The 14382-nt window shown below is 39.4% G+C and overlaps 1 protein-coding gene across 4 annotated transcripts in view; it reads left to right on the top strand.

Annotated features, from left to right (window-relative positions):
* prkd1 (protein kinase D1) overlaps positions 1 to 14382 on the top strand; it is a 438838-nt gene that overhangs the window by 389084 nt on the left and 35372 nt on the right. For all 4 annotated transcript variants that reach the window (XM_070879019.1, XM_070879017.1, XM_070879016.1 and 1 more), the window contains 3 exons: positions 878 to 1088; positions 4224 to 4301; positions 4687 to 4885. In XM_070879019.1, coding sequence (XP_070735120.1) covers positions 878 to 1088; positions 4224 to 4301; positions 4687 to 4885 — 488 coding nt within the window. The remainder of the gene's footprint in view (positions 1 to 877; positions 1089 to 4223; positions 4302 to 4686; positions 4886 to 14382) is intronic.

Here is a 14382-nt window from a genome sequence, read left to right as displayed (position 1 = left end):
CCATCATATTATTGAAATATAACGTATTAAAATCTGGCTATGGAATTAGTTGTGGGGAGAGGACTAAAGGAATGAGTGGCAGGATAAGCAATCCCACTCCTGACAGTAGAATAAATTATGCAAATGACTGTATTTGTTATTCAGCAATCTACCCTCACACTTGTGGTATAAATACCAACATACTGTGAGTTCAATACATTAGTATTTAAGTTGCATAATAGGTGTACTAGTAGCATCTGCCGGAAACTGAGAAAACATAGAGTGCAAATGTTTAAGAATTCAAAGAAAATGTCAGATAAAGCAGTATTTTAAATCCCAGGCACACGTTGACTGATGCAATATCATTCATCAAAAATAACAATCACATCTCTGATTCAGTAACATAATATAAAGATCATTTATTCATTTTGTGTTTTAATCTAAATGTTATCGCTAAACTACAACTATATTTGCATAACTGCACATTGCACTTACTTACTTAACCCTCTCACTTTTTAAAGCACTTTAAAACTAAATCAACAGTATGTCTTTCCAGCCTGTGTAATGCTGTCTGATAGCTAAGTGTGAACCAATTGGTATAGAAATTTAAGCCAATCAATGTGCAAATTGCTGTTTAATAGTATAAGAAAAAGTAGAGTGAAGAATAAAAATGTGTGTGTCTCTAACATGCACCATTCCTAAGTAATTAGGTAATTCCTAATTGCTGTATACATTTTGCCATGTTTGCAATCTCTTAACAGGTTACCTAGCTTTATTCAGTATCATGTAAATGACTACTTAGCCGTACGTGTTTAATATTTTTACAAACGTCTTTATAATCTGTTACAGAAAAATAACTATGCAATTAAAATTACATTTTGTTATTATGTACTTGTAGCAGAAGACACCATCCGAATCTTTCATTGGAAGAGAGAAACGCTCAAACTCACAGTCTTACATTGGTCGTCCCATTCAACTGGATAAGATTTTCCTTTCCAAAGTTAAAGTGCCTCACACATTTGTAATTCATTCCTACACTCGTCCCACTGTTTGCCAGTACTGTAAGAAGCTTTTGAAAGGGCTTTTTAGACAGGGTGTGCAGTGTAAAGGTGAGTATTGTAATTAATATGCATGCACTGTTGCTCTAAACAGTGAAAACTGTTGACATTTCTCTGATAACTAATAAAAATGTGTTATATGCAATGTGTTTACTTCTCTCAGACTAAAGTACTGCAGTTTCTTTGTACAGTGTTCACACATTAAATTAATTCAGATCCTACTCATTTTGTTCGATAAAGATCATCAAAGTACCCATATTAATTATATATTTCATTATGAGGCTACATTTTAAAACTATCCAAACTCTCTCCTGCTTGAATAAGTCTCCAACAAACTCCACACTGTTTAAAAACATTTTTTATTCATACATGGGATGTGGGCATCGCTGGCAAGGTCAGCATTTATTGCCCATCCCTAATTTCCCTCAATCTAATTTGTAATATGACTTCAAATATACTGATGAATGCCCAAGAGGTATTTGATTAATTTTAATTTAAAAACAAAGTTTCATGGGGAATTTATGGAACCAACTATTTCATAAGTCAGTTATTTAAAAACTCAGAGACCTAGTGGCTTTGTGATATGTGCCCTGGTGCCATCTGTGATACAGTAAAGACTTTGGGAAATGACAAATGCCCCATGTTACCTACCACTCAATTGATTTTGTTTTTCTTAAAATCATATAATTTTAATCTCTGAAAGTATACTGTGCATATTTTTACCCAGGTGGGATGGTAAATCTTATTTTATCCCAAAGCTAAGCCTGCAGTTATACTGAGCTGAACAGTACAATTTCATTACCGACATATGCAGAATTTCATCCCTGAGACAATATATTTTAGTATTTTGAGAGCACAACTGCAAGCTCTACTTTCTCGACCCATTAAGTAGACTCCGCAGAAAGTTCTGAGCAATTTTTAAACTGGGCTTCACACTGCATTGATGTTACACTACACATTGTGCCAAGCCCAAGTGGTGTCAGATGGCTTCCCCAAAGTGGTTTCACATCTCTTGCATTTAGTGCAAGGGTTAGATCAGGAACTGATGCCCCTTTTGCAACAATACATACTTGAAACTCCTTTGTGTTGAATTGAAATTGGAAGTATAACTGCACTCGCATTTTGTGCCCTCAGCAGCGGAAAGTAAAAATTCAAACATATTAATATCTGCCAAGCACTGCTGTGATGGGAATTTCTTTAGTGAGAATGTGAGGGATAAAGAAAAAAAATCAAACAGATATTGTTACTGTATGTGGTTGAGGTCCTGAGCCAGTAAGCAGAGGATATCAGATCATAATTCATTTATATGAACTAAAATTTGGGGAGACTATGTTGATGAGCTGGCATCTTTGTACGGTTATCTCTGCTGAAAATTAGTCTGTAATTATGAAGGCCCACATTATCAACTGACTCACATGTTTCCCCGAGACCTAGCAGAAACTCCTACCAGTGAACGTCCCGAGAAACCTAACACTACTCAACCCAGCATGATTTAAAATAAAGAATAGTTTCTGCCACAACTACCATCCTAGAGGACCCAACAGAAATATTGAAAGATTTCAGAATGTCTATAAGGTAATCATAATAACTTTAATAATTTCGGGAAGTCCAAGCTAGAGTAATCAGACATCATCAGGGCAGCACCCTAGGCCCAACTATCCTCAGCTGCTTCATCGATGACCCTTCTTCCACCATACGGTCAGAATTGGAGCTGTTCAACGATGATTGCACAGTGTTTAACTCCTTTTGAAAATCCTCAGATAATGAAGCAGTCCATGCCCACATGCAGCAAGACCTGAACGACATTCAGGCTTGGGCTGATAAGTGGCAATTAATATTCGCACCACAATAATGTACGGTTATGGCCATTCCCAACAGGAAAGAGTCTAACCATCTTCCTTGACATTCAATGGCATTACCATGGTCAAATCCCCTACCATCAACATCCTGGGGTCACCATTGACCAGAAACTTAACTGGACCAGCCACATATATACTGTGGCTACAAGAGCAGGTCAGAGGTGGTGTATTCTGTGGCAAGCGGCTCACCTTCTGACTCCCCAAAAGCCTCTCCGCCACCGACAAGGCACAAGTCAGGAGTGTGATGAAACACTCTTCACTCTGGTGCAGCTGCAACAACATTTAAGAATCTCAACACAATCCGGGACAAAGCAGTCCACATGATCAGTGCCCCAATCTGCCAGCATAAGTATCCACTCCCTCTGCCAATTGCTTACCATGGCTACAGTTTGTACTATCTTCAGGATGCACTGCAGCAAGATGCCAAGGCTTCTTCGCCAGTACCTCCCAAACTCGTGACCTCCACTAACTAGAAGAACAAGGGCAGCAGATACATGTAAATTCCCCCCCAAGTCAAACACCATCTCGAGTTGGACAATTATTACCGTTTAACCATCGTCGCTGGGTCAGAATACTGGAACTCCCGGGGTCTGCAGCAGTTCAAGCTGATGGCTTGCCTGTATGCTGGCCTTGCTTGCAATGCCAATATTCCGAGAAGAAAACAAAAATTCTGTGGAGTCACCTTGATGCGCTAAAAGGACTTTCTCGCTCAGGACTTTATGTTCTTTAATTAACTTGCTTATCAATGTTCTTGCTTTTATGTTCCATGTGCTTGCTCTATTACTGAAAAGTAAAATGGTGTTTTATCAAAATGCAATTTTTTCACGCTATTTCATGCATCGGACCAAACATGCACCAGCCTTCTCCCAGAGCTTTTGGAATGCTGCTTTTGACCCAACTGTCAGGAAATGTTTGACAGAAATATTGATTGACTCCTGTCTAAGTATGATTTTTGAATCCACCCCTCCCTCTGGAGAAGTATCCCCCTTCAATTCAGTCTCTCTCGAATCTCTGATTGGGTATTGACTGGAGATCAAGGGTTAATCCCATGTTTCCCCATTGTTTCCATCATGCAGCAGGCTAGCTCTCAGCGTACTGTACCACTGAACTGACTCAGGACACAACCTAGTTAATTTTTCACATAATATGAGAAAGTTCAATTGTCAAAAGTCTATTTAGTTTAATTGTTGTTGATGTGATTTCCATATTTGCCTTGTATAATTAACCAAGTTTTTGCAGTACTGTTTTTTCAAGAACAGTATTAATACATAATATTATATGAGCTGTTCATATATTAACTAAATTTAGATGTTTTTTTTCCTGTTAGATTGCAAGTTCAACTGTCATAAACGTTGTGCCCCTAAAGTGCCAAATAATTGCCTTGGTGAAGTGGCTATTAATGGAGGCAAGTTGTAACTTACACCCATCTCCACATCTCAAACTATGGATCGCAAAGGAGTTTTTAACATTTAGGTTTTTTTCGAATTAAAAATCTGAACTCTTTTTGGCACAATAATGCACTTGAATATTTAATGCAAATCCCTGATATGGTGTGCCATCACCTGTCAAATCCGTTCAGTCATCACTTAAACTGTAAAGAAATTGTACACCTGGTGTCAAATGCCAAGAGGAAATGTTCCCTTGTCATATTACTATTACATATGTTACTTTTGTAAAGTCTATAGACACCTAGACATTTTTCTCTTTAACTAGTGCTTAAGTATTAGATGAATATTGGAACATCGCCAGCACAATTTGTGATTGGTTTGTGTGTTTGTATATTTTGATAGATTTGCTTAGTCCTGGTGCAGAGTCAGATGTAGTAATGGAAGAAGGAAGTGATGACAATGACAGTGAAAGAAACTGTGCACTTATCGATGACATGGAAGAGTCCATATCTCATGACTCTGAAATATTAATCCCAGGGAGTCACAGTGACAATGGTGACATGCAGGATCACGAACATGATGATGCAAACCGAATGATAAGGTTAGTCTGTGGGTGATGAGAATAAAGGGAGTTTACAATATGAAGGGATTGCTGGAAAATAGACAGGTACATTTGGCTTGGCTGTATATTGCTAAATGTTTCATGTTCACAGAATTATGCATGCCATCAAATGGACTGCGTTAAAGGTGCCGGTTACATTCTATAACATGATGGGTCTGGCTCACAATGTCACTACAGGAGAAGTTCATGCAAGGAAGAGGACATTTTAGGCAACATGTCTGCTTCTGGGTTGCCTCTGAGCAATAACTACTTGCATTTATTAGCACCTTGAAATGGTCCCGGTCGCTTCACAGGAAAAACAGATGTCAAACAGTAATAGGAGAGTTAGGGAAGATGACTAAAAGCAACAAAAAGGTTTTAAGGAGGCTTATGAAAATGGGGAGAGAGTTAGCATGGTGGGGGTGTTTTGAGAGGGACTTCCAGAGATTAGGATGAAAATTGCTGAAGGTTTTGCGACCAGTGGTGACGCACGTACACAAGAGGCCAGAGTCAGAAGATCAAAGGACATGGGCTCGTTAATGGGAACGATTGATGTAGCTCAGATAGGTCATATATCCCTGAATGCTTCAAATGCACAGAATCACGAAATGAGGCCATAAGCAGATTAATAGACAAGGATGAGCATTTTGAATTCACTCAATCAGAGTTGGCGAACCAGTAGAAGTTGATGAGGCCGGGAGTGAAGGACAAGAAAGTGGGACAGGTTGTGAATGACAACATTTTGGACAAGTGGAGATTATGCACGGTAGAACTCAGGAGGACATTTAGAAAGGAGTTGGAGGGCATTGAAAGTAATGGAAACGTAGATAGGGCTTCAATGGCAGTAGTGGAGAGTAATAGTGCAGACAGTTCATGTTGCAGAGGTGGAAGTAGACAGTCTTGGTGATGGGGTTAAGATATGAAGCTCAGATATGAGGTTGCACATGGTCAGGTTATAAACCATAAAATATGAGAACAAAGGAAAAGTGAAAGCACTATTCGATTGCAGGTGTCTTTTATATCATAATATAATGGAGACATTCGGATGAATAACCTCCTTTAACTAGATACATTGTAGGCCAAATGACACATTTTATCATGTTCACAGCTAAAGATTACACATCTTCAGCATATGTTGTGATTTGTATTATTCCTGCATCTACTAAATGAATGCAGTTCTTTAACAAGAATTGACTGCCATATTTCTGAACATTTTATATATTAATTGTATATCAGGGTGGGTACAAAAAATCAATTCTTTCCCTACTCTAAGAAATTTAATGTATCAAAGATGATAGCTATTCATCCTATAGTTAGTAATTATACGAATATTAATATATTGTGGCATGAGGCAACTATGGAAGTTCGCAATAACATTGAGCTGGAGAGGGTAAAGAAATTATGTCACATAGGATGTCAAATATACTTTGTTGTGGAATTAGGACTGAAATCAGTTAACTTTTGCAAATAAAGATGAATTGGGCAAGTCATCTCTGTAGCAACATATGCTGAAATTGAGCTTTAATTCTTTATATGAAATGGACTAATATGTACAGCCTGAGACACTGATTCCTAAAGTCTAATCTGCACCTGCCTGTACAGAACATAAAGAATTAAAAATGCCATGTGCATTTTGCTTCACGTGAATGACAGAGTTTCTGTTCACAAGTCTTTGCTTTGTTCTGTTGTAGTGTGGGTAGCAAATTTAAAGAAGGCTGGTGTTTGTTTTGCCTTTGCACAGGCTTTTTTCAACATTTGATACAGCAAAGCAAACATATAGATCATTTTTAAGGAAAGAAATCTCTTGAATAAATAGTGTTCATAAAGAACTTGATAAATTTCCAGAAGTACATCAAACAGAAGGCTACCACACATAGGCCATTGGCAAACATCAATAGATCAAAGTGGGTACATCGAGTCAAAATCTATTCTCTTTATCCATTTTTACTGAGCAGAACACTTCTGTTTTCCAGACTGATAAGCAGGGCACAGCTTGACTCTACTCTCGTCAGCCACAAGTGTAAGACTGCTCCTTCCTTTGCAATCTGTTCTTTTCTAGTATAGAGGCTTGAGAGGATGTATTGACAAGCTTAACCTGGACAAGCCCTGCAAATTACTTCAGACATGTTGTCATTGTTTTATGTAGTGGGGCCCACAGTTTGCCTTATCAAACTCTTCCCTCCCTTTCGGAATGTGATTGGACCCATATTCATTTACTCATGGCATGCATGGAATGCTGTCACCTGGTATAGTGAGAGGAAGTCAACTTATTAAAGCAAACAACAAAATACTGCAAAATTATGGGCTTTCTTAGTGTAACTAAAGTCTTAAACCACCAGTTTCTTGAGATCTTCTTCCCTGTTTGCAACAAGCAAAAATATGTACTAGTTTGGCTGATGGAATGTCTCAATAGCACCTCAGCTCTGTCTATTATAACGGTCCATTATATTGCTCATTTTCTACTTCCCAGGTTTTCTCAGGTTACAGAAAGCACCCAACCATATTTTTTTAATTTGAATTATCTAATCCATTACATTTTTTTGAAGAGTATCTAATTGCTCTCTACACTACCAAGAGACACAACAGCATTTATCTGACTTATAGTTCAGTACACACAAGAATATATGGTTGCACAAAATGAATAGCACCAGGCCAATTGGGATGTGTGGAGCATCTCTGTAGAATACGATCACCTGACACGTAAACAGTAGTCCTCTGGGATCATTCCACAAGAGGTGAGGTAAGGCTTCCCACCCAATCCTCACATCTCCAATATTTAGCAGAGCCAGATTTTTTCACGGCACTGAGTACTTAAAGGGCTAGAATTTCCAGTGCTTCACCGCCAGGGTTTCTCGGCGGTATTGGCCATTTTGGGCGAGAACCAGATCAGCGAAAAATTCCCCAATTGAGTTCCGCTGGCGGTTTCGAAGTACCACTGGGGAGCTGACCGCCGGCGTGATCGCCATAGATCACCATGGCGTGATTTTTGGCTCGGCGGTGACCCGTAGGTAAGTTGAAAAAAAAACGCCCACAAGAATCAGCGGAGCTGGGCGGTAGGTAAGTAGCCCTGCAAGAAAAAGGTAAGTAATTATTTTTTTACTAATTATTTTAAAATTCTCTTGTAGCGATTTAAGTGGAAAAAGTCCTGAGAATGTTTTTATGATTTTTTTTATTTCACGTTTTTTGAAAAAATATTTTTTGTGTTTTTCTCCTCCTAGGCCCAACCCGCAGCCTCGGTGTAAATTTTTAGGAAATTTATTAATTATCGCCCATTTTCTTTAAGAATCGCCCAATCGGCCCCAGGTTCCATTCTTTCGCCAAAAATCGGGGTGCAACGCCCATTTTTTAAGCTGGGTGGATTTTTTTTCTTTTTTGTGGTGAATTTTTCACCGGCGATAATTTTGGCAATCTTAGCGGTATTTTGGACAGCAATTGGGCGCTGGCAGATTGTTTGGAAATTCTAGCCCAAAGTCTTTTCATTACTGTATTGAGTCAGCCACACCTCAGCATAATGAACATAATCAGTAGTGGTGTACAAGTGGGCATTTAAATGTAACAGTAGACAATTCCTCTTCATTTGCCACAGAAAACGGTATCCACAATATTTTTAAGTAATGGTTTAAAATACACTTTTAACTCTTAAGATTATTTTGAATTTAAAGGCTATAACTTAAAAGTTTATCTATGACTTGATTTTAACATTACTTCTACTCTAAATGGCCTGGGATTTGAACTGTCAAGTTGACTTCCTCAAATGTTCAACAAGTACAACCCAGACATATTTCCTGTGAACTGATTACAGTAGCCATGCATTTCTTGATTCGATTCTGCTAATTGGCTGCTATAAATGGGGATGAATGCCTTAAGCTCATTGCATGGCAGAAAGCGAAACACCAGGGGAGCCAGTACTCTGATCTACATATTTTCTTACAGAATTACACAAATTGGGAATTATGTCAAAATTCTTAACTTGATTAAATTTTGCTGAGACAATTTTGTGGATTAAAGCCTTCCAGTACACAATGCGATGACCAAGATGATGGAGAACACACATTTAGTACTGATCAATGCTCCCTAACAAAATATGGCATTGAAGGCTCTCCAGAATTATTTACAGAATGAATCTATAAGCCATACTGTTTGTTGAACATTTTTATTGTGCGAAGCAAAGTGGCTTCCAGCCATCATCACATTAGTAAATTGCAAAATAAAAACAGAAAATGCTGGAAATACTCAACAGGTCAGGCAGCATTTGTGGAGAGAGAAACAGAATTAATGTTTCAGGTCGATAACGTTTTGACCAGTTCTGACGAAAGATCATCAACCTGAATCATTAACTCCATTTCTCTCTCCACAGATGCTACCTGACCTGCTGAGTATTTCCAGCATTTTCTGTTTTTATTTCAGATTTCCAACATCCACAGTATTTTACTTTTGTGTTAGAAACATAGAAACATAGAAAATAGGTGCATGAATAGGCCATTCGGCCCTTCGAGCCTGCACCGCCATTCAACAGTAAAATGCAGACTCTGGCTGCTGATTATTTTGTTAAGACAAATATACTTTATTTACAAAAAACTTCAAACATTGGGTTGCATGTCTTCCCAACTACACATTTATTGATAAATAATCTCTGACTGCGTAGAGAATTTTTTTTATTTACATGGACCACATTAAGTCTGCAAGACTACTGTTACTATTATACAGTTCCTACACGGATGGTGAAGTGGTTGCTTCATTACTAAATAGTGTGTCTAAGTCTTAACATATTCAGAGGTCATTAACCTGGCCTACCAGCCATCACCGTAGTTCCTCAATTTTCAGCAGCTGTCAACTTAAGTGGAAGAGATAGGTAGGGTACCTGCATGGCTTTTCTCTGCATGCTTTCTCTAAACATTCTAATATTCATTGTCTGATCCAACTGGGAAGATTGTGAATATTTCTATCACAAGAAATGCCATTATCTACTTTCACTAAAATATATTCTAATTCTAGTCTTGCGGCATTGCAGTTCTTTATTAACCACAGCCTTTTTCTAGATTGCACCTGTGGTAAACCTGATATCCAGGAAAAAGAATGCTCTTCACTATAATAATTCTGATAACTCTGTAGCATTGTCGTTCAAACTGCCCATGTTCCTGTATTTTGTTCCTCTAAGTGTTGCTAATTTTGCCCAGTGAACATGCATCACCTGAGCATTGTGTAAGATATTTAATCTTCCAGTCAGCTGAATATTAAACCCGTAAATGCGTGTAGAAGCAGATTGTCCTATGGAGAAATAGAAGATACTATGGTGAGACACTGGTAGCAAGAAGATCAGGTATGTGGGGATGGCACGGTGTAATTAGTTGGGGGGAAGGGAAAGATAATCAAAGAGAAGTGAAAACACTCAAAATGGAAGGAAATCATTAGAAAAGGGAATTAAAAGTAGAAAGAAGAAAAAGTAAAAATGAGAAAGGAATGAGTGAAAAAAGTGGAAATCTATGGTAATGTTTTTTTAATATGTGAGAACAATGAGAAATTAATGTATGAGAAAAATGTATATAAATATGAGTTTAAGCATTTTGTCAGGTATGAAACAGATTCAGAGCAGTTCTATTGCCGTGACTCCATCAAAGTGACACACATGGGTCGTACTTTCCTCTGTTCATTAATTGTAGTGGAAAATGTAGATGCAAGTAAAGAGTAGTGGTATGTTGATAGGAAACCGAGTTAAATCATTACTTTGTATCTACCTTATCAAACCCCTTTATCATTTTAAAGACCTCGATTGGATCATCCCTCAACCATCCAAACTCAAAGAAATACAAACCAAGTTTATGCAACCTGACCGCATCATTTAAGAGGAAGTGGCAAAATAAAAATTAAAAAAAAACTAAAGCAAACAAAAACAGTGGCAAAGGAAAGGCTGCAGTACAGGGAAAAGAAAGAGATAGCAAAGTGAAACTAAATGCTCTTTTTTAAAAAATCTGAGAAGAGGAAAAGAAGAAGTTTACAGCAGAAAAAGAAGTAACAGTAACCACAGTGAGGAACAGTGCTACCATGAGGGGAAATGAATGTTGGAAAAGATAAAGAAATTGAACAGGTAAGGTGGAAATACCGGAATAAAGCAACCATTGGATATATTCAAAAGGGAGTTAGATGTGGCTCTTACGGCTAAAGGGATCAGGAGGTATGGAGAGAAGGTAGGAGTGGGGATCAGCCATGATCATATTGAATGGCGGTGCAGGCTCGAAGGGCCGAATGGCCTGCTCCTGCACCTATTTTCTATGTTTCTATGTAAGGAACTGCAAATCCTAAAATGGCTTAGTGACCACCCCACCCCCCTTATGCCATGAGTCACTCCAGTTCCTCTAGCAATGATGACAAGAGACAGCCAATCTATTTCAACAAGGGAATACCCCACCAAGACTTAAAAAGAGCAGTCCCTGACCCAAAGAGGTATACACATAAGAAGTAAGAGCCCATTTGCTTACCCTCAACATAAAGTAATTAATATCAGTAGAGAAAAAGTACTTGAGAAGCTGATAGGATAAAAAGCCAACAAATCCCCTGGACCCGAGGGCCTGCATCCTAGGGTTCTAAAAGAGGTGGTTGTAGAGATAGTGGATGCATTGGTTGTGATCCTCCAAAATTCCCTAGATTCTAGAATGGTCCCAAAGGTCCCAGGAAGGTAGCAAATGTAACCCTGCTATTCAAGAAAAGAGGGAGAGAGAAAATAGAACTACAGGCCAGTTAGCTTGGCATCAGTTGTCGGGAAAATTCTGGAAACCATTATTAAGCAAGTGGTAACAGGGCACTTAGAAAATCATAATAAAATAGTTTGATGAAAGGGAAATCGTGTTTAACAAATTTATTAGTTTTTTTGAAGATGTAACTAGCAGGGTAGATAAAGGAGAACCAGTGGATGTGGTATATTTGGATTTCCAAAGGGCATTCGATAAAGTGCCACATAAAAGATGCCACAAGATGGGATGCAGTGTGTGCGGCGAGGAGGATGCTATGAGGCTGCAGAGTGACTTGGATAGGTTAGGTGAGTGGGCAAATGCATGGCAGATGAAGTATAATGTGGATAAATGTAAGGTTATCCACTTTGGTGGTAAAAACAGAGAGACAGACTATTATCTGAATGGTGACAGATTAGGAAAAGGGGAGGTGCAACGAGACCTGGGTGTCATGGTACATCAGTCATTGAAGGTTGGCATGCAGGTACAGCAGGCGGTTAAGAAAGCAAATGGCATGTTGGCCTTCATAGCGAGGGGATTTGAGTATAGGGGCAGGGAGGTGTTACTACAGTTGTACAGGGCCTTGGTGAGGCCGCACCTGGAGTATTATGTACAGTTTTGGTCTCCTAACTTGAGGAAGGACATTCTTGCTATTGAGGGAGTGCAGCGAAGATTAACCAGAATGATTCCCGGGATGGCGGGACTGACATATCAACAAAGACTGGATCAACTGGGCTTGTATTCACTGGAGTTCAGAAGAATGAGAGGGGATCTCATAGAAACGTTTAAAATTCTGATGGGTTTAGACAGGTTAGATGCAGGAAGAATGTTCCCAATGTTGGGGAAGTCCAGAGCCAGGGGTCACAGTCTAAGGATAAGGGGTAAGCCATTTGGGACCGAGATGAGGAGAAACTTCTTCACCCAGAGAGTGGTGAACTTGTGGAATTCTCTACCACAGAAAGTTGTTGAGGCCAATTCACTAAATATATTCAAAAAGGAGTTAGATGTAGTCCTTACTACTAGGGGGATCAAGGGGTATGGTGAGAAAGCAGGAATGGGGTACTGAAGTTGCATGTTCAGCCATGAACTCATTGAATGGCGGTGCAGGCTCGAAGGGCCGAATGGCCTACTCCTGCACCTATTTTCTATGTTTCTATGTTTTTGAAGATAAGGGCTCATGGGGTTGGGGGTAATATATGTAAGATAATGAGATTAAAGGCAGATAAATCCCCTGGACCTGATGGTTTGCATCCTAGGGTCTTAAGCGAAGTAGCGGCAGGGATTGTGGATGCATTGGTTGTAATTTACCAAGATTCCCTGGATTCTGCGGAGGTCCCAACAGATTGGAAAACTGCAAATGTAACGCCCCTATTTAAAAAAGGAGGCAGATAAAAAGCAGGAAACTATAGACCAGTTAGCCTAACATCTGTAGTTGGGAAAATGTTGGAGTCCATTATTAAAGAAGCAGTAGCAGGACATTTGGAAAAGCAAAATTCGGTCAGGCAGAGTCAGCATGGACTTATGAAGGGGAAGTCATGTTTGACAAATTTGCTGGAGTTCTTTGAAGATGTAAGGAACAGGGTGGATAAAGGGGAACCAGTGGATGTGGTGTATTTGGACTTCCAGAAGGCATTTGACAAGGTGCCACATAAAAGGTTACTGCACAAGATAAAAGTTCACGGGGTTGGGGGTAATATATTAGCATGGATAGAGGATTGGCTAACTAACAGAGAACAGAAAGTCGGGATAAATGGTTCATTCTCTGGTTGGCAACCAGTAACTAGTCGGGTGCCACAGGGATCAGTGCTGGGACCCCAACTATTTATAAACTATATTAACGATTTGGAAGAAGGGACTGAGTATAACGTAGCCAAGTTTGCTGACGTTACAAAGATGGGAGGAAAAGCAATGTGTGAGGAGGACACAAAAATCTACAAAAGGACATAGGCTAAATGAGTGGGCAAAAATTTGGCAGATGGAGTATAATGTTGGAAAGTATGAGGTCATGCACTTTGGCAGAAAAAAATCAAAGAGCAAGTTATTATTTAAATGGAGAAAGATTGCAAAGTGCCGCAGTTCAGCGGGACCCAGGGGTACTTGTGCATGAAACACAAAAGGATAGTATACAGGTACAGCAAGTGATCAGGAATTCCAATGGTATCTTGGCCTTTATTGCAAAGGGGATGGAGTATAAAAGCAGGGAAGTCTTGTAAGGTATTGGTGAGGCCACACCTGGAATACTGCGTGCAGTTTGGTTTCCATATTTACAAAAGTATAGACTTGCTTTGGAGGCAGTTCAGAGAAGGTTCACTAGGTTGATTCCGGAGATGAGGGGGTTGACTTATGAGGAAAGGTTGAGTAGGTTGAGCCTCTACTCATTGGAATTCAGAAGAATGAGAGGTGATCTTATCGAAACGTATAAGATTATGAGGGGGCTTGACAAGGTGGATGCAGAGAGGATGTTTCCACTGATGGGGGAGACTATAACTAGAGGGCATGATCTTAGAATAAGAGGCCGCCCATTTAAAAAGAGGTGAGGAGAAATTTCTTCTCTCAGAGGGTTGTAAATCTGTGGAAGTCGCTGCCTCAGAGAGCTGTGGAAGCTGGGACATTGAAGAAATTTAAGACAGAAATAGACAGTTTCTTAAACGATAAGGGGTTATGGGGAGCGGGCGGGGAAGTGGAGCTGAGTCCATGATCTAGATCAGCCATGATCTTATTGAATGGCGGAGCAGGCTCGAGGGGGCGTATGGCCTACTCCTGTTCCTATTT

The sequence above is a fragment of the Pristiophorus japonicus genome, chromosome 4, assembly GCF_044704955.1.
Source record: "Pristiophorus japonicus isolate sPriJap1 chromosome 4, sPriJap1.hap1, whole genome shotgun sequence".
Taxonomy (NCBI): Eukaryota; Metazoa; Chordata; class Chondrichthyes; family Pristiophoridae; genus Pristiophorus; species Pristiophorus japonicus.
Note: the sequence above shows the minus strand (reverse complement) of the source record. Positions and strands in the feature narration are given on the sequence as shown.